Source organism: Microtus pennsylvanicus, chromosome 6 (assembly GCF_037038515.1).
Source record: "Microtus pennsylvanicus isolate mMicPen1 chromosome 6, mMicPen1.hap1, whole genome shotgun sequence".
NCBI classification, from domain to species: Eukaryota; Metazoa; Chordata; class Mammalia; order Rodentia; family Cricetidae; genus Microtus; species Microtus pennsylvanicus.
This window is the reverse complement of record NC_134584.1, coordinates 54,638,459-54,659,135: the sequence shown is the minus strand read 5'-3', so window position 1 is coordinate 54,659,135 and position 20,677 is coordinate 54,638,459. Positions and strand designations below refer to the sequence as shown.

Below are 20,677 nucleotides of genomic sequence, written 5' to 3'. Positions count from 1 at the left end.
AGGATGGGGTGACCACCAACTCTTACTGCGCAAGAGCAGCACAGAAGTCCTGCCTCTTCTATCCACATGCCCAAAGGACCATTTGACACCGTCTTTATACAGACCTCCCCATGGAGAGGAACACCTCCTGAACATTATGAGTGGCAGACACCTGACGAGGACAGCCCTGTCCCCAAGCCAGAGCTCAGCACAGAGAGGAAACGGATGGAGAGGGAAGCGGAAACATGGCCAGTCCCTTACCGTAGTGTGGGATGATGGCCCAGGCCATGGCTGACGCGTAGATTCCACCAATCATCCAGAACATGCAGAGCCAACTGAGGTGCTCACCCCGCTTCTCCCGGGCTAGGACTTCAGCGAAGTAGGAGAACACGGTAGGAATGGCGCCTCCAATCCTGCCAAGAAGTGCAGAGAACACATGAGATTGGGTCTGGGACAGCTAAGGTGAGGTGGGAGGGGCAAATCCAAAGCCAACGCTAGCAATGCATATTCTCTCCCATTCCTGGCACAGCAAGCGAGGTGCATTTTCTATCATTTTATAGGAAGTGTCCATGGCGAACATAGGTACATGATACAGTCTTGCCCAAACTTGGAATTGCAATTAAGCTATATGGGCAGAAGGTGGCAGTGGTTCCCCACTAATGTGGTTTACAGCTTTGCTTGCAATTCAGATGGGGTTTGTGCTCAGTGCTGGACAGCCTATGTGATATTTATTAAAAGTTACAGCATTCTGGTGGTTTTTTTAAAATAAGTACCCTAATTGATTCATTAAAGCGAAGAGAAGCCCTGTGATGTATCTCAGCCATATGACTGGTGGGAACTTTGGGCTCTGCTGTAAATACCCCTAGGGCGCTGTCTGCCATCCTTAGTCCCTGTTCCCTCACAGCAGGGCTGATGTGCTTCGCTGGCAGACAGACATATGGACAGGCTCGCCTCCTAGACTGGTTCTAATCTTTATCCAGGAGATAGGACAGCTGAATGAGCACAAATGTAAGGGTTTGTACCAAGTATGGTATTTTGTTCATTCCTCTGTCTTAAAAATATTTTACTATATATATATATATATATATATATATATATATATATATATATATATATATTTATTTATTTGTGTATGTGTGTTTGTGTGTGTGTGTGTGTGTGTTTGTACATATGTGTGGGTACCTGTGGAGACCAGAATAGAGTGTCAGATCTCCTGGAGCTGGAGTTACATATAGGTGCCACCCATGAAGGTTCTTCCAACTGAACTAGGGTTCTCTAGAAGAGCAGAAAGTATTCTTAACCACTGAGCCACTTGTCCACCCCCTAGAAAGGGTACTTATAAGAGCTGCTGACTGACTTGAAGCTATAGTGTGACTAGTGGGTAAACCATTCAAATGAAAGACTCACTCACGTGTTGACACTACACAATTAAAATTTTGTCTACTTGCTGGGCAGTAGTGACACTCGCCTTTAATCCCAGAACTCAGGAGGCAGAGGCAGGCGGATCTCTGTGAGTTTGAGGTCAGCCTGGTCTTCAGAACGAGTGCCAAGAGAGGCTCCAAAACTACACAGAGAAACCCTGTCTCGAAAACAACAATAACAATAAATTTTGCAGGAAGCAAAGACCTGTATTATGAGATCTGTGTTTTGTTTACAGCCATCTTAAATTCACAAGTAAGATATTCACCTTTGCAGGCAAGTTCCGGACCTAGGACATTAGCCTAGTGAGACTTGCAGGCACCAGGCTTTTAGAAAACATTAGCTTTTCCTTTGTTAGTCAACATCACAGACCCCCAGTATTTACTTATCAGCTAGGGATGTCTCCAGGCCTGAATTCCAGCAGACCTGACACATCTCCCTTCCCCCTTGCCCGTTTGCTGTATAACAGCTTCTGAAGGAATAATAAATGGCGGTTTGATCAGAAATTCTGTCTTGCTGTTATTTTTCTTGTCTCTTGCCCCTCCATTCCTCTCCCCTAGGTTTATCAGGGACCACCATTCGTATCTTGCTGGTTGGGATAAAATTTGTCTACTCTGGTAGGCAAATCATACATTTCATTCTAATTTCAAAAAATCTTGACTCTAAATTTTGGAACAGCTGCCTCAGAAAGTATTACTTATATTTGCTTCAAACTATTATCTTAAATGTATTGTTTTAGGCCAGGTTGTGGTGGTACACACTTTTAATCCTAGCATTCGGGAGGCAGAGGCAGAAAGGCCCCTGTGAGTTTGAGTCCAGCTTGATTTACAGAGCAAGTTCCAGGACAGCCAAGGCTACACAGAGAAACCCTGCCTTGAAAAACCGAATATATATGTTTATGCAAATATATATAATATATACAATACACACATATACACATATCACACACAAACACATATATATGCATATACACATATACATATTGTTTGATGTTGAGTTGTAGGTACCGCAGTAGATAGAGAAGCTCACCAAGATGCTAAGCCTTCATTTTCCGATGAAGCAGAGGGGTTCAGCTTTCTTGGAAAACACTGACACCCAGCTAGCTCACTCCAGTTACTTTATTCAAACATAAAATGTTAGATGAGGCTGTGAAAGTTTCCAGTTAACAAAGTTATCTTGCTCTTGCTGCCCATGAAAGCAGACAACCCACACAGATCTCAGTCCCTTTCGATGATGGCTAGCCGGGAGTGTTTAGCCAGGGCTGCCAGGAGTGTCTTAGAACCAAGGTCAGTGCAAGCTCTCCCATAGCACCAAGTGCAGAGTCTTCACAGAGACATTTCTCCAAGGTTCAAATGGTCTCAAAACAATTTCTTAGCCTCTATTGATTAACTCAAACATAGCAAAGGCTTTGTTGAAACATTTCTCCTCAAGTCAGACACAAAGACTCTACTAAACATGTCACTTAAAGCTGTACATAAAGGCTTTACTTACATATCACGACATATACATATACGTGTGTGTATATACACACATAAAGATGTGAAACAACACAGCCAGGGTGTGGCGCTAGCTCCTAGAGATCTAGCCTACAAGTATGTATTCCTCCATTTATGGTACCATAAGGTAAATTGCTATTGACATTTCAAATAATGTAATGTCAGAGAGTAAAACATGTCCATCCATCTAGCAACTGATTTTTGTTGAGCCTTTAATACAATAAAGGACTATTAGTCATGCCTTCAGCAAATGCAATTTAAGAAAAGGTCATTTCGCAACAAATTGGCCTGACCAAGTGAACCACCGGATGTATAATTCTTCACGTTAACTGGGAGGTCAAATACAGCATCGTTTTAAGTACCTGTCCCACTTACAATGATGCTGCAGTCATCCACTGGTGGACACGGACAGGCTGCTCAGCTCAGTGCATTCAGTCTATGAGCCACGAAAACAGTTTAGAAAACTCTATAGCTTCTTAGGAAATATGATTGAAATGAAAATATTTGATGGCAATTTAAGTAATAAGGAAAAGCTTAAGTCCATTCCATAAAAGCTTTATTTCTATAAACATTTATGGTGTACATTAACATATATAATTATATTCATTATGTACATATTTTCATGTGTATCAAAATGGGTCATAGTACCTGTCTTCCTTTTATTTCCCTCTCTTCTTTTACCCTCCTCTCCCTTCCTCCCTGGTTTCCTAGTGCTAGGGATCAACCCTAGGGCCTTGTGCATGTTTTGCAAGCACAACACAATATTCCCCAGACCCACAGTTCATTTCTTGGTAAGAATCAGCAGCAAATTCCTTGGTTAAAGCCATATTTCCTTTTCTCTAGGCTATAAATACTATGACTACATAAAATTTCTAACTTCAAAAAGTATTCTGATGAAAGACATGGTGATTAACATCAGCCCACACATGAGCGGCAACCAGGTCCCTGTCTACCAACCAAATCCTCAAACAAAAAACATACATGTGGTAGGTAGTGAGAACGGGCTGGCTCCATACCACAGTAGACTCCTAATTCTGCTTGATTGTTTGGGAAGCTCATGCTAGGTCACTTTTAAAATTCAACAATGTCTGAACAGGTTTTAGATGGTTTCATAGCAACACACAGTCTGAGTGGGAAATAGAATGTTTCTCTCACAAATCATGTCATGCTGAGTACCTGTTCTGTAGCACTGCTGCCCCCTCATGTGGTGTGTGTGTGTGTGTGTGTGTGCACCCGTGCACACATTAGTGTGCATGAATATGGGTGTGCATTTGGAGGTCTGAAGACAGCTCCTGGTGCTGGCCCTTACTTTCTGCCTGTTTGAGGCAGAATCTCTGTGGGTTGGCTTGCCATTGCATATGACGGGGTGGCTCTCCTGCAAGCTTCCCAGGGGTACCATCTCCACTTCCCACCTCTCTTGGAGCTCACGCTGTGCATCCAGCTTTCACACGGCTTTGGGGGATTCAAATTCATCCCCTCATGCTTGCACACATGATAAGGGTGTTTACCCACTGGGCCATGTCTCTAGCCCTGGCATCAGTTTTCAGGGCAGAAAAGAATCTCGAGTTTTGACAGACCCTTCACATCCTCATTAAGAGTTCACCAGGATTCTGGACACTCTGAATGGGACAGCTATAACTCATACTTCATGAAAGCAAAAATGAATGCCAAGATAAGTCAGGCACCTTGAAACTGAGATAAATGTATTCCGACATGGCTAAAATTTTAAGACTGCCTGTTAGTTTCCAGTAAGTCAGTGTTAAAAAGAGAAAAATGTTATATTCAGCAATCAAGCTCATTTTTGATGCACTGCTTTTTTCTAAGGTGGTCCTCTGTTCATGGATGACTCCCAACCTGTTTGTACACCAGGCTGCAAAGAACTCTAATTAAATGAATCTGAGCAGTTAGTGTGGGATGCTAGTCAATCCTTTGCAAAACTCTCTATTCTCTATGATCTATAAAACAATCTAAACACCCACTCTCTTATAAGGGGCTAGCCATCTATTTAAGGAAAAATATTACCATCTTCTGTAGCCTGCTCTTTTCAGAGGAAAATCATCCCCTGGGCTGCCATATTACCTGTCTCTGATATTTCATACTCCATTCAAGGTGAATGTGGAAACAGCCTGGTTTGTGTTTTAGTCCCCTGTACCTGGCCCAGTGGGCATGAACAACGTATTTACTCCTAAGGTTTCCAGACTTTTCCATGTTGAAGTAGGCACACCAGCTCCCCTGGACTGTGCTGTTCTGATGACTTAAACATCTTAAAAAGCAAGGGCACGCACCCCTTCCAAAATCAGTCTGACCACAAAAGAAGCCGAGGACACTGAGATGCAAGTCCTGAGCCAGCACACTTCCCAGTGTTCCTGAGTCACTGTGTGCCTTAGTCATTGTGACTGCCCTTCCCTCAAATGCCTTGGTGGTTCTTATCACAGGAAGAGTTCACTTGGGGCTGATCAGAAGGTGCTGGGCAATCCTGATGGACATTCTAGAAGATTCTAAAACACCTGATCTCTTTCATAAAAATGTGATAACTGCAATAATTATCATCAATAAAAATTTCTTGACAAGAGGCATTTTGCAGGTGCACTCATGTCTTGGAAGTATAATTTCGTTTCTACAAAACCTGACAATTACAATATAAAGCTGCCCACAGCCCTCCTTTTAATATTTGCAAATTAAAAAATAAAGGCTTTCTGTAGTTGTTTTACTGCAACATTTTTTTTTGGTCAGAGTCTAATCAGAATTTACCATAAAGAAAAACAGCAACAATAAATATGGACCAAGAGAAGGTAGAATCCTTAGACACTGCTGGTGGTAATGTGAGTTAGTCACTCATGATAGGAATCAGTACTCTTGGGTTCCTCAAAAACCCGAAAATTAAACTACCACAAACAATCCAACACTTTCACTTCTTGATGTTATACCAAAGGAGTCTAAGCTGGCATTCCCCAATGGCATCTGCACATGCATGTCTACAGTGCACTGTTCACAGCAGTCCGGATGTGGAACAACTGTTCATCCGCTGTTAATACACTAGGTTGGGTGATCTTTTCTCGGGGAGTTGTTCTATTTGTGAGTGGATGAAGAAAGCATGGTGCATATTCACAATGGAGCCAGGGGTATTCAGCCATGAAGAAGATGAGAACATGTGATTTGTGGATGGCAAAATAAGTAAGACTCAGAAAGGCAAATCTAGTATGTTATCTCTCAAATACAGAAATAAACGAACAAAACAGTACACTTAACACAAAAACAGAAGGAAGACACTTTGGGGAGGAAAGAGGCCTATGGCGGGGGGGGGGGCAGACAAGAGCCGGTAGGAAGGCAAATGCCAGCAAAGTATAATGATACACATGTATGAAAGCAACGAAATCCATATGCTAGCTAAAAAGGTCAAATATGAGGGGACAATATACCTCATATTTGTTTTTGATGGTGATGTTTAGCACATTAGGATATAGTTTCTGAGAACACATCAAAGATAAATATTTTGGTGGGTGTTCTCACAGTCCATGTATTGGTAGCTCTTAAAAGTGGTTTTGGTTTTTCTTTTTCTCCTTTGACCCATGGCTGTGGATGGCTACAGATGTCCTGAGCTATCCAGAGGCAATGTGCCTTGTTACAACTCAGGATGTGCTTCTGGCATCAAGGAGGTAGAGGTGGGGGAGGATGCTCAGCATCTCTCAATGAACAGGACGGGTCCCCAGGAAGAAGGAATTTCACAACCCAAAGCACTAACGGTGCTAAGGATGAGAAACAATTACAGTGAATGGAGATTTAATGTGAAAAATATAATTATTTTCACTTTAAAAATCCATAATGCAAGGATTGAATAATTAATTTTTATACTATTAGACATCCCTAAATTTTCTTATGATGGAAACTTATTGTTCATTATATCATGATAGCTGTTATTAAAAGCTGCTCAAGGTCCTTTCTTTGCGGAATCTGTGAGGGGATGTTTACAAAAATGAAGCAACCAGAGCAGTAGTTTATAAGGAACTTCCTCACTATCAGATATTAAATACCTCTTACGAGCTTCTAACAATGTCAAATCTTAATTATCCTTGGTGATAGGAGGCACAGTAGGAATAACCATTGAAATCCACATTATACAGGGAGAAAACTATCCAACAATAAACATATAAATTTGCACAAATGAACTTGAATATTGATAACTGGAAGTTTAGAGTTGGGAAAATAAAATTTTAAATAATTAATAATACTAATTTTGGTAAGTAACATTAACCTTTTTTTTTTTTCCAACAATGTCTGGCTTTATTTTTCCCAGTAACTAAGATGAAGTCATGAATGGGACACTGGCTTAGCTCATGGGTGCCGAGGATGTGAGATTGAAGTCTGGAGTACTCCTATAATCCCAACACTCAGGGGCAGAGACAGGTGAATTGTGGGCAAAGAATTAGCCAGACAATTTAGCTGAAACTGTAAGCTCCAGGTTCAGTGAGAGATCCTGCCTCAAAAACAAAACAAAACAACAACAACAAAAAAAACCAACCAACCAACCAAACAAACAAACAAAAAACCCCAAACCAAATACGGCAGAGAAACAATAAAGGAAAACACCCAGACTTCAATCTCTGGGCTCCCCACAGACACCCAGTGAGTGAGCATACCCACAGAAACATGCATACATGTGTATACAAGACAAAACACACACATATAAAGAATACTTTAATGACTTTAATTCTAGTTTTTCCATAATGTAATTTTCAAATAATCCTTTGCCTCTACCTTGCATTCTTGTTAGAAGTGGGAAATTATGTGAGAACGTAATTGAGCAGGTGGAGGAATAACCATAAAACCACATGTCCCACATAGATGATAAGCAGGGTTCCAAACCCACCAGGAGTGCGCAGGCCTGGCAGCTTTTATGAAGACAAGTATTATGGGCATATACAAAGCACAGTGTATGGTGTAGACTGTTCCAGGCATCATAGCCACAAATAAGTCCCTTGGAAAATATCCTGCTAATCCCCGCTGAGAATCAAGAGAAAGAAGGGAAGATATTGTGCTGCCAGTCAAATTACACAGCAATCTGGAAGTAATTGGTTACGCTTTAAATTGTACCCAGAGATAGAAACAATCCAAGCAACAGCTCAAGAGATGTTGGTATCTATTTTTAACTTTTAATTTCTTGAGGAACCTCCACACTGATTTTCTTTCTTTTTTTTTCTCTCCAAGGGTCAAGGGCCTTATTTTATTTCACAGTGAAGGTACAGCCCATCAGGGTAAGGAAGTGAAGGCAGCAGTAGCTGTTGATGTAAAGTCTGTAGTCAGAAGAAGAAAGCAGCAATGCATGCATGTGTGCTGGTGTCAGTTCACTTTCTCCACTTTATAGGCAGTTTGGATGCTCACCTTACTAGACCTGGATGGAGGTGGGTGATCCTTGGACTTCCCACAGGGCAGGGAACCCTGATTGCTCTTCGAGCAGATGAGGGAGGGGGACTTGATCGGGGGAGGGGGAGGGAAATGGGGGGCGGTGGCGGGGAGGAGGCAGAAATCTTTAATAAATAAATAAATAAATTTTAAAAAAAGAAAAGAACACACTGATTTTCATAATGACTGTGTTAGCTTGCATTTCCATATGATGCAGCTAGGCTGCTGTTGGCCACGGACCCAAAGGAGTCCATATCCTACCACAGGGACACACGCACATCCCTGTCTATGGCTGCTCTAGCTTAGATGAAAGAGCACACATAGCAACTGTAGAGCAGGCTAGGTTGACACAGAAGACGAGGGTGCTATGCTGATCAGAAGGCACATGTTTGCTATAATAAATCAAGATAGAAATATGTGGGGCAGACACATTACTGGGAAAAGATCTTCTCAGCCAGTGGAGAACTTACTTCTCCAATTTCCAAAACCATTAAAGAAAATTTTTGACACAGAAAGTTATTTTATCAACACTGCATAAACTATACTTTTGTAGGACACTTGGTCATTTGTAAACATAATCTGGGCGTCTGTACATTGCTAACCAAAGATGATAACAAAAATTTATCAGTGTAACTCTTCTCACTTGTTTATATTCAGATTAGTTCTCCTAAGCGTTTACATCTGTGGATACATATGCACTTGCTGAAGCAGCCTAGTGCCTGTGTGTGTGTGGGGGGGGGTGTGGCTCAACACAGGTCAGGATGCTGAAGCTGTCTTGTATACAAAAGCTCTTGCAGCTCTTGAGAGAGTTGGAAGAATGCATTCCCCCAACACCTAAATGGCTCTATGAATAAAGATAAAAGGGCTTATTACAAATATCTGTGAGAAATTACAAAAGCACACAGATGCAATCATCAGTCACTTGTTGGAAATACCTTCTGCTCACCCTCCCTCTAGATCTCGCTCTCCTTACCCATCCTCCTGTTACCCATCTCCTGCGTTGTCCCTTGAAGTTCTGCATGAAGCAGACCACAACTTGCTAGAGCTGTAGACAAAAGCTACAAGATGCCACCCACAAGGGGCTCTAAGGATGAATTCTAAAGGGTGCAGATGACTAACGTGTGATCCCGGGATGCTCTGAATGCGGAAGCTATTTTGCTCCATCCCTTTCCCATTGGGATCAACATTGCCTTTACCACGGGGCAGACTGGAAGATAAGGTTTACTAAAATAGGTCAGCCTTGCAAAGGGCACTGTCTAAGACAGTAGCTTCCAAGAGAAATACAGAGTGAGCACAGCCACATGTATAATTACGTGTTTTCTAGAAGAGATACTAAAGCAAGGGGAAAAAAAATCAAGGTTAATCTTAATATATCTTCATTTACTGAGTATTATCGCTCAACACATATTAAATGTAAAATTATCCATGGGATAGTACATTTTTTTACATGCCCCAAGTCTTCAAATTGTAGAGTAATAATAGATCTTTGCACTTAAAATAAATGCATTACAGTTGGGCAAGTCACAGTTAAGGTATCCGGTAGCTACTTGTGGCCAGTTGGTTACCATGTTGAACAACAAATCTTCTAAGAAAATATTTATCCCCTGTGTATAGTTTTATTTGAGATTATTTTTAAATTAAAGATATTTCAAGTATATGCTGGCAAAGGTCTTCCCATTCCATTCTGAGGTCAGAAATCTTTCTGGACAGATGTGTTAAAACACTTAGCAGCACCGATCCTGTTTGGGATGTGGTGCCACACACAGGCAGAGTCCTTTCTGGTTGAGTCTCAGACATAGCAAGCTTGGTTTTGACCACCAGCTTTGGAGCTGGACACCCTGGGTTTGAAACCTGGCTAGATCAGTCATTGTGTGCCGTGGGTGGTTACCACACTTTCATGTGCCTTACCCTCCTCATCTACAATATTTACATAGTTATACATACATGATAGTATTTCCTTATGGGGACCAATGAGGTTTAGGTCAGTCAATTTGCATAAAGTGCTAAACCCATCACCTCTCACAAAGCAAGCACTCTTCAGGTGTTTTATAAGACATATTTTAGAAATCTTACAAGCTTTAAAAATCAATTTTCACTTTCTCAATGTGGTCAGTAAATTATTTCTTAGGGAAAAATGTTTTTGAATGGAAAATAGTATAGTTCTGAATCAGATTAAAAAAAAAACAGAAAACCCAGGAGCTGTGGACCAGTTGGAAATAACAGCCTGTCTGTGCTTTGAATTTTTAATTAAGGGAAAACATTTTTGAATGCCTAGATTTATTTTTGAAGCAGTTGTAAAAATAAAGCTCATGGGAGAATCCTGGTTAGTGGCAAGGAATTCCACACAGCCACAGTGATCTCACTGACACCCGATCAGGAGATGGAGACCATGCACAGGTATGAAGCAGGCGTGGCTCAGCTCCACGCACACTGGAAGACATGATTCTTCTTTCATTTCCAGTGCACAGACACAAAGAACTTTTATTGTCATTACTGCTGCTACTCCACTCTCCTCCTGACCAGCAGGCTCAAGAGTGCCAGACCCTCAGTGAGCAGCTCCCAAATCTGACATTGCCTGGCATCCAACACATTTTCATTCCCTTAATTATCAGTGACTGGAAACAAATAATTTAATTCCAGGGCAAATGAAAATGAATTAACGGTGCCAACTCCATTTCCCAGCTTTCTAATTGTCTGTAACAAAGGATAAAGAGGGACGTGTGTTTCCTTGGTGTGAGATTCATTTGAGAAAATAAAAGGCAGATGGACAATGAGTGAGATCCTATTCCTCACCCCAACAAACACTGGTGTACCCAGCAGGAAAGTCTTTTTGTACAGAATAAACATTTCAAGTCACAAAGATTATGTTATCTTGGTGAAAAGAAAGAAAAGCAGAAATCTGAGCATGGCAACACACACCTGTAATGCCAGCACTTGAGATGCTGAGGCAGGATGATCAAGTGCTGGAGGTCATTCACTGAGACTCATCGTGAGATCCTTCCCAGGGGGCGGGGCGGGGCAGGGGGACGAGAACACACCGGGAGCACATTTGGCCATTTAGAGACAGTGAAACCACAAGCCCAGGCAGATCTCAGCCTAAAATCAAACCTCTCCCAAGGCCCTGCTGCATTCACAGCAAAGACAACAGGAAGACATCTAAGCCTCGGATTTGGAAGGTCCAGGTGACCTAATTATGATGTTGCAAGTTAACAGGACTGATTATAGCCGATCTCAGTTATAAATCTGTAACATGCAGGCTGTGGTCTTGGTGACCCTGGACTTCTCTTCGTGTTCTGACGTTTGTGATGAATGGACCTGGTGGGCAGATGCTTTGCCCAATGAGACTCTGCCACGGCCAGGCATAACCCTTCCAATGGAACATTCTGGAACCTTAGAGTCAAGCAAGCACAAGACAGAGCTGACGACTTCTTGGCCCACTGTGAGCCAGACTTGAGCTAAAATGTCACAACCTCCTATGCTGACTGGTAGACTACAACGTCACTTTGGTTTACTAAAATCCAGTCAGGGTCCAGTAAATTTTGAGAAGCCCATCTTCTATCTATTTATTTTGTTCTCGAAGCATAGCCATCCCCTTTGGAGGAAGATTGTGAGAGATATTCACGATTAATTTTTGCTGACATAGTGGCATCCTTCCTCACGGGGACTTGGCTTCTCCCTTATGCAAGTTCCAGTTCTGTAAAGAGGTGCCCACTTGGAAGCTGAATGAGGAGCCGTGGCTGTTTTTAATAATTTTTTTTATTTAGAGTTTTTTTTCATTCGATATGGGACATCTCTGCTTATATAGATTAAATAAGAATTTAACAGTTCTCTATTTCACTTCTGGGGACCATGTGACTCACAGACATCAGTCTCCAGGGTCAGGCCATTGTGGCCACACCTTGCTCCACTGAGCTTTACAGTACTTATGGCTATCTTCCCTCAGGCAGTTAGCATGCTGAGGAGTTGTCCTGTATCTGCAGGCTCCAGCCCTTTGGAGCGTGCCCAACACATACTGATACTATCCTGAAAACTACTTGTGTAGTTGAGCGTATGTATGGAAGAGAAAGATGTGCTGGGGACCTCTGATGTTCTTCCATGGAATTGCATCCTGTTCTGTAGGTTATGATCAGCAGCTGCTGGTGGTAACTTCTCAAACTCATAAACTATCTTGCCTCCCTTATTTCATTTAAAAAAAAGTAGCTATAGTTCCTAACAATATCTTGAAAAGATTATCTCTAAGTTGTAAATTGGGAGGCAGAAATTTATATTTCTACCAATTTTTCCTTATTGAAGTGGAGTTTTCATACTCTCAGAAACAGGCCTTTGGGTTTTACACTTATGGACCCTGAGTAAGGGCGTGCTTCGGTCTCCTTCAAGAAAATAGCTCTATCATTGATGCTGCTGCACCCCCTCACATGGCTAGGAGTGGACTCTAGTTAACTCCACCCAAATCAGGAATTACGATCAGAACTTACTATGTTTCCTAAAGCAACCCCCTGCCCCCACAGTTAAAGACACACAGGCCACCTAGACCAATAAAGCCACAGTACTTTTTTTTTTTGAGACAGGGTTTCTCTCTGTAGCTTTGGGCCCTGTCCTGGAACTAGCTCCTGAGTGCTGGGATTAAAGGCATGCACCACCACCGCCTGGAAAATCCACAGTATTTGAGACAGCCTAGTCCTGTATTTAAGAGCAGTCCCTAAATAATGTGAATAGTTGTCATAGACACAGCTTTTTCTTACTTAAATCTCTAAAAAGAAATGTGTGATTTTGAACATGTTTTGCTGTGCAAACAGAATTCCAACTTAAGCAAAACCAGTCCCTTCGAGCTAAGTCACAACACCACCTGGCACAGAAGCATGGGTGTCTCGGTACCTTCTCGGATTTAAATGTCTATAATTACATTCCCAAGAATGAACACTGTGGCTTCTTAGGCTGACACAAAAATAGCAGAAACGTGTTACAAGTTTCTTTCTTGGTGCTAAGATCTTACAGAGTGTAACTCTACAATTGGGAGCAAACACATTGCTATAAATTAGGAAGGAGAAAAACCTTACCCGAATCCAGAAAGCAAACGACAGAGGAGAAAGAAGCCATAGCCTTGGACAAATGAAGAAAGGAAGGCAAAGAATCCGTTGACAGACATGCAAATCAGGAGAGACTGCTTCCTGCCCACTTTGTCTGCCAGTCCTCCCCAGAAGAACGCCCCCACCATCATCCCGAGGTACACTATGCTGCCTGCAACACACAGAAAACAAAAGAACAGGTCAGTGGTTGGGGACAAGTAGCAAACAGGGTGTAATAGCAAACAGGGCACAAAACACAGTCCAGCATTTGTACAGGGAAAACACCTCTAAAAGTGCGTTGTTAGGGATACAGTGATTAGCACATCGTTAGGGATACAGTGATTAGCGCATCATTAGGGATACAGCAGTTGGTTGACAGTTTGGAAGCTAGCTCTGCCAGATCTTTGACCACCCGGACTCCTCAGAAGCACCTATGGGAAGTTATTTCCTTTGCCATCACATGTAGAAGATAAGCGGGTCATTCCACCCAGACTTTTGAGGACGGGTATGCAGTGGGTGGGTATGAGAAATCTCACAGAACAATCTTGGAGTCTGACTCCAGATTTCCATTTCTGGTCCAAAAGTCCTGTGTGTCACCATGACGAGGACAAGATGAGAAACTAAGTCAAGGGCCCTCCAAGGTCAAAGTGGACCTCCAGACTGTTTCAAAGTTCTGCTTACACCAATGGCCTGTGCTAAGGCCAGATCTTAACTCTTCTAGAAGATTCCATGTTTTTAGTCTAGATTCTAGCCCTTTCTGTGGAGTTGAGGAGAGTGGACTTGGTGATTACAAGCATGAGACATAATGGATTCTAGCTCTCTCGCTCTTCTCTTCAGAGAAGGTCTTTGGAGCCAAGAGATCACTGAGACAAGGAACAGTTGAGTACATCAATAAATGTTAATGTTGGCTTCAACCCCTAAGGAAAACTAGGAGTTAGATGTCCCCCTTGCTGTCACTGTGAGTAGTAGACACTTGATTGTTTTATGGTTTCTTTATTTTTATTTTTTCTGTGCATTGGTGTTTTGCCCGCATGTATATCTGTGTGAGCATGTTGGATTCCCTGGAACTGGAATTACAGACAGGTGTGAGCTGTCATGTGGGTGCTGGGAATTGAACCCGGGTCCTTTTAACTGCTGACCCATCTCCTCAGCCAGTAGGACTCAGCCAACCATGATAAGCTACTAGGAGCAAACCACCCAAAGGAAGCTCTCAACTTCCAATCATTATCACCTGCCAGTTTAGGACCCAGCCATGATAAGCTTAATGGAGGCCTGAGTCTCAGTAGTTTACCCTGAAGCAATACCCAGTTGCAGGAAGGACCATAAACTGAGATTACCCAAGCACCACCCAAGAACAGACCATCCAAAGGAAAATCCTAATGTTCCAGCTGTTGTAGATAGGATCACCTGCCAGCACACACTCACCAGGACACCCCTAGACAAATGTCAGCCAATCATGGGTTCTGAACCTTAGATATCTCTCACCCCCACCTTTACTACTATAGAAACCCAACTCTAACCGAGCTCGGGGCTCTCCGATCATAATATGTGGAACAACAGAGAGACGGAGTTTGCAAACTTGTATAAAATAAAGGCTCTTTGCTTATACATATGGGACTGGGTTTCCTTGTTGGCTTTTAGGGAACTTCACGGATCTGGGCATAACACAGCCCTTTTTTAAAAAAATATTCATTTATTTTTATTTTAGGTACATTGGTGTTTTGTCTGCATGTATATCTATATGAAGTGTTAGATGCCCTAAACAGGAGTGATAGATAGTTGTGAGCTGCCATGTGGGTGCTGGGAATTGAATCCAGGCACACAGCCAGTGTTCTTAACCACTGAGTCATCTCATTCACTCTTCCCTAAGAAAAACAAACCTCCAGTAAACATTATGTAAACCTTGGTGAGGAACCTAGGTGTGGCAAATGTTAGTTCTCTCCCTCTCTCTCCCTCTCTCTCTCTCTCTCTTTCAAGAAAGATTGACTTAACACAGATACTGTGTTACTGAACGCATGCCTGCCAGAAGAGGGCACTAGATCTTGTTACAGATGGTTGTGAGCCATCACGTGGTTGCTGGGAATTGAACTCAGGTCCTCTGGAAGAACAGACAGTGTTCTTAATCCCTGAGCCATCTCTCCAGCCCCGAGAAGCCTTTCTGAAATAGTGAAATGCCCAAGAGAAAAGTCACAAGTGAAGGTTTCTTATGTCTAGAAGGGGCAATAAAGAGATTGTTCCTTCAGCTTTTCATCCATCTTTTCCCTTTCCTTCCTCTCCCTCTCTCTCTCCCTTCCTCCCTCCATCTCTTTCTCCTCCTCTCTCCCCAAGATCCTAATGTACATTCAAGGATGGCCTAGAACTGACTATATAGTCCAGGCTTGCCTTGGTCTTAGCCCTTCTTTCTTAGCCTCCTTGGTGCTAGGATTTATAGGCATGAATCTCTTGGTCAAGTACTATTTTTAAATATACATTCCAAATAGTCTGACATTGATGTAAGAAAACAAAAAAAGTGGAGCTAATAATTTATTGATGGAGATTAGTTTGAGAAATAGTCTCTTTAAATAGTCACATCCCCTTAACTATTAGTGACCACATAATGAGTCAGTATGAGGCTCAGGAGGAAAACAACTGACAAGGCCTTCCAACCATCATACAGACTGTTCATGCAACCATGGTGAATGCAAAGGGTCAGAACAACTGTAAACCAGGCCCTTTCCTTACCAAAATCAGCTTCCAATCAGGCTGGGATTCTGCAAAGAAGTGGACCGAGCCTTGTGTGTGGCAGACATCATTTCCTCTTTCCCACAGGACTGGCTACACCCCCCTGCCTCCCAACAGAGATTACCCACATCGTGAGATCCAGAGCGTGCCCAGAAGGTGGTTTAAAGAACACATCCTCGCAAAGTAGACAGACTCATGGAGGAAATGCGTAGGTAGCCTAGCCCACACTGACAGCTTCAGCGGCACGTGCTTGCCAGTCACACCTCTCAGGATAGGGAGGCTAAGCTGCTTAGTGGTGGTGTCTGCGTCTTTTAAAAAATCTACACATAAGAAAGTGAGTGTCTAACTGTCAGGAACGAGTGACCTGTAGCTTCTGGGATTTAAAAAAATCACGTGAAAGTCTTGCTTAGAGTTAGGGGTCCAGAAACAAAGCCCCTCACCCCCTTAGGTCCTTCAGTTTCCTTCTGCCCCAAGAGAAAGCTGCCATGACAGCAAAACTAATCCCATCTCTCTGTGGCTCTCTCCTTTGCTCTGCTGTAGGAAGGGAGGGCACAGCAAAGTGTACTATCTGCATTCAATCAATAATCACTTAAATCATTTTCCTTCATTCCCTTCCACCTTCCTTCTCTTCCTTCATTTTCCTTCCTTTTAAAAAGGTCTCACTATGTTGCCCAGGCAGGTCTTGAACTCATGATCCTCCTGCCTTATCCTTCTAAGTATTAAGGTTGTAAGCAGGTGCCACTGCACCTAGATTCCGTTTACTTTTTCAATGAGAGTAATAACCCCTGCTGTTACTCATGCTGACTCTGCATCTTTTGGGTTTTTGAAGAACATGCCACACTTTGGCTCATTTGAACTTCACTACAATCTTGAAGAGTGGGTATTATTAACCTGTGTCATAGATGAGGGGACCGAGAGATTTTGTAGTATGATCAAACAAACAGAAAAAATGGCGCATTAGGTTAGTAAGTTTATTTTTGTCAGGCTAAAACCTGCAGGGTTCTCAGGATTCATGGTGTGTTGAAAACACCAGGCCTTGTAGCTCTGGATCCTCCATTGGGACTCTTTGGACTTCTCCTTGATCTGGGACCTTAAGGGTTAAAACCTGGTGCTACAGGACAATGCCCAGTGCTGTGAAAACTACTCTGATTCCCAGGATACCTGTTACCAGTCGGGATACCACCACTGTAATTTCTGTCAAGCTCACCTTGGAACTACTTATTACGCTCAAATCAAGAACCGGATGGTATAAAGTAGACGATCTAGCTCTTGAGCTTCTGGTTGACCTCAATTTGTTCCATTTAAGAGATGTAAATCTGAGTGCAGAGGCAAGTGTAGCTAATCTGGGTCCTCCTTGTCCCCTAGACTCTAATCACCCGTGACTCCCTACTTCCTCCAACCGCCTGCTCATGAAGTCATTTGGATATTCAGCCTCTTGAGAGAGAATCGTTTGTAATCTAGACAGAGTGGCTTATCAAAAAGTAAGTCAGAGGGCGACATTCAGGCTAGACTTTTCATGGCTTCCTGGGGATAAATGGCCAGACGAGAATAATGCTGAAGCAGGTAGCCATCTTAGGGGGGCACTAGGGTCCACTATATGTTCAGCGGGATACTCGATCAGGATATTTTAAGGAGCATGTTTAAGGAGTGTTGGCCTGGCCCAAAGCAGGAGGTGTGTTCTCCAATAGAAGAGTTAATGGGGAGAGGCTGTTAATTCTCACGCAAACCCTGAGGGGTTCCTTTAAGAATGGAACGTGTGAGAGGGAAAACTTGAGATGACATTAAAGTCCGCCACAAGTGGGGGGTTTGTCACAAAGGTGTGCAACGTCAAGCTGTGTATCCCTTCCTCTTTCACTCTGGCTAAAAGTGCTTACCCTCTGAAGGTAGCATCTTTCGTGGCTTGTGTTTGTTTAATATTGGCATTGGTAACCGACTATTCCACCAGGCAAGCTATGGAAAGGCTTCAGCCTACCAAACAGCTTATTTGAGAGAAGAACATAGAGATTAGAATTTCCAATTGTTGATCATGAAGTCTAGTTAAAGCCAAACATTTGAATGTTTACAAGGGCTTGGTGTGAATAAAATTGTAACCGCTCGGAGTGGAAGGAGACATACTGTACTTTCCACTTGTGTCCAAATTGCTACTTTGTTTTCAGGGTATTGTTCAGGGAGTCCATGAGAACCTGCAGTAGCGGTACACTCTGGATGTGCCCCCTGCGTCCTCCCTCTCCTTTCTTCACCATGCTCTGCTGGCCAGGGTTAGACAGAGCCTTCGGCCAAAGGCCCTCTTTTCAGCAGGGAGAAGACCAGAAGTTGTGAGAAGGCAGAATTTGAAGTCACTCCTTTTAGACATTTGCTCTTCAAACTATAACCTTTGGGCCAAGAACTTTGATAGGAACACAGGCTCTTGCGCTTCCTGGGTCCTACTTGCTCACTTGAGCCTGATCCCTAAATGCTCTCATGTATACTCAGGTGGGTCTGGAAGTCCTCTTGGCTTGGCAGGCCTTCCACCTAAACATCCTCGGAAATACACTTCTTACTTAGGGTCTAACATGTGTTGGTGGGGGGAGATAGGTGGCAGGATATTCTACCTCGGAAGACACAGAGCAATCAGAGCTCCCTGGGGAAGCTGGGGATCACAAAGGGGCAAGCAGAAGGCGTAGAAAGGGCTCCTATGCTGTGCATGGCTTCTCACTCCTTTAATTCCAGAACTCTTGGAGTTCAAGGCCATCCTGGTTAACAAGAGCAAGTCTTCTCAGGACAGACAGGGCTGCAGAGAGAAACCCTGTCTTAAAATCCTCCTTTCCCCCCGAAAAGAAAGGGCTCCTTCCCCTGACCTCTCTTCCTCAGGACTGTAGGTGAGGGTCCCGTCCAGGTCTGGGAGAACAACAGAAAAACTCCCTGGACTGTGACTTGGGTTCTTTCATCAGTTTATTTAATCCAGTGAAGCCACCAGGATGCCGAACCTGGCCTGAGACACAAGCTCACGATCCCCTTTCCACAGCTCTGGTAAAGGCCTTTTTATTTTATTTTATTTTGGCCAGACTGTTGTCCTAGTCTTCAGAGAAGAACCCCAAGGCCTTGAGTGTGACGTTCTCATCCAGGCATTTTCTAAGGTGCAGGCTGGTTCAATTTGATTTAATCATTGCCTTGTTTCCCCCGATAAATATCACATTTCCATTTTCGTCTCTGCTAAGCTACTTTTGATTCCTCCTGACATTCCCTGAAGGGGGTCACATCTTTTTTTCCTGACGTCATTTTAAACCACATTTAAACAAAACAGAACAATTTAGGAAACAGGCTACAGCTTTTTTTTCCCTCATAGTAACTATCAATTGGCTTTTAAAAATGATTTTAAACATTTTGGCTATCTCTAACTAATGGGTGACTTTAGAATTCACTGCACCATGAATTTAGAAATTGATTTCCAAGGAAAATTTTTCTATGGTGACATGCTAAATTTACTGGGGGAAAAATCTCCATGAGGCAATAATGATCCTATTAACCTGTTACACAGGGAGGGAAGTGTTTCTTATATTAAAACTTCTAAGTCAAAGTGCAATGAATCATTTTGAATAACAACATCTCTAGGAATGTTTGGAAGGACTACTATAATGTAGTACATTCATAGAATAAAGAAAATACCATTATTTCCCAATTGTGCTCAATATTTCTAGATATTACTCCTTTCATAAGTAGCTGATACATTATTTGCACAAAGGTGGAGTTTTCTCCCGCAAACCCAGGGCGTCCCTACAGTAGCAGCTCACCGATGGAGATGCTCTCCTAGACTAACCTATCCAGATGAGGACTTCCCTCATCTCAGGTCCTCACTTCTGGCTCCCTAAGTTCCTCTCTGGGTTGCTCAATTTAGCTAAGCCAGGACCCCCCCCCACGTACCCACACGTGACATCCCTTGATATCTAATCAGGTTTCTTACCCTCTACCATCCCTCAGCAGATGTCTAGGTACCCTAGTTTGCCTTCAGCAAGAGTCCAGCCTGTGATGTGTTTTGTTAGTAATTTTCTACCCATCTCCTAGGATCCTTGGAACTTTTCTCTTTGGTTGTAAATTCTTATTTTTCCTTCTGGTAATAATTAAGTCCAGCTGCCCCACTGCAGCAATTCCTATGCCTACTGTGAAGGTCTTGAGTACGACCTGCGTACTGTCTTTAAACAGTAATAAACAAATAACCTTTCGTTTGATACCCTTGAGCCATGATTTACTTATCTAACTCACTGGATTAAACAGCCTCAGCCCACCCCCAACAAGCACACTGAGCCCCATCACTGGAAGCCTTCCGTTGTGCCTCATCTGTCTTTCTTCTGCTTCCACTGCTGGTGGTTTGTGACCCCCGAAGGCGGGCTGCACATGCGCTTGACCTGTTTGTTCCAGTTCTGCTTGTTGTTAATTATACATCTGCCTACAAATCAATCACACACACAGGAAACGTGAGCGTGAAAGGAAAGGAAAGGAAACAGTTACTAGGACTTCGGAAAGAAGACAGAAAGGAATCAGGGCCACCAAACAAAGGTGAGCCACATAACTGAAAGAGACCAAGATCTAATGGAAGACTCCGTGTTCAGATTGGGGGTA

At 42.9% G+C, this 20,677-nt stretch overlaps 1 protein-coding gene across 1 annotated transcript in view; it reads right to left on the bottom strand.

The window, feature by feature from the left end:
* Sv2c (synaptic vesicle glycoprotein 2C) overlaps positions 1-20,677 on the bottom strand; it is a 189,528-nt gene that overhangs the window by 93,168 nt on the left and 75,683 nt on the right. Inside the window, exons 3-4 of the mRNA XM_075976275.1 lie at positions 13,352-13,532; positions 241-392 (exon numbers count right to left, since the gene is read on the bottom strand). Coding sequence (XP_075832390.1) covers positions 241-392; positions 13,352-13,532 — 333 coding nt within the window. The remainder of the gene's footprint in view (positions 1-240; positions 393-13,351; positions 13,533-20,677) is intronic.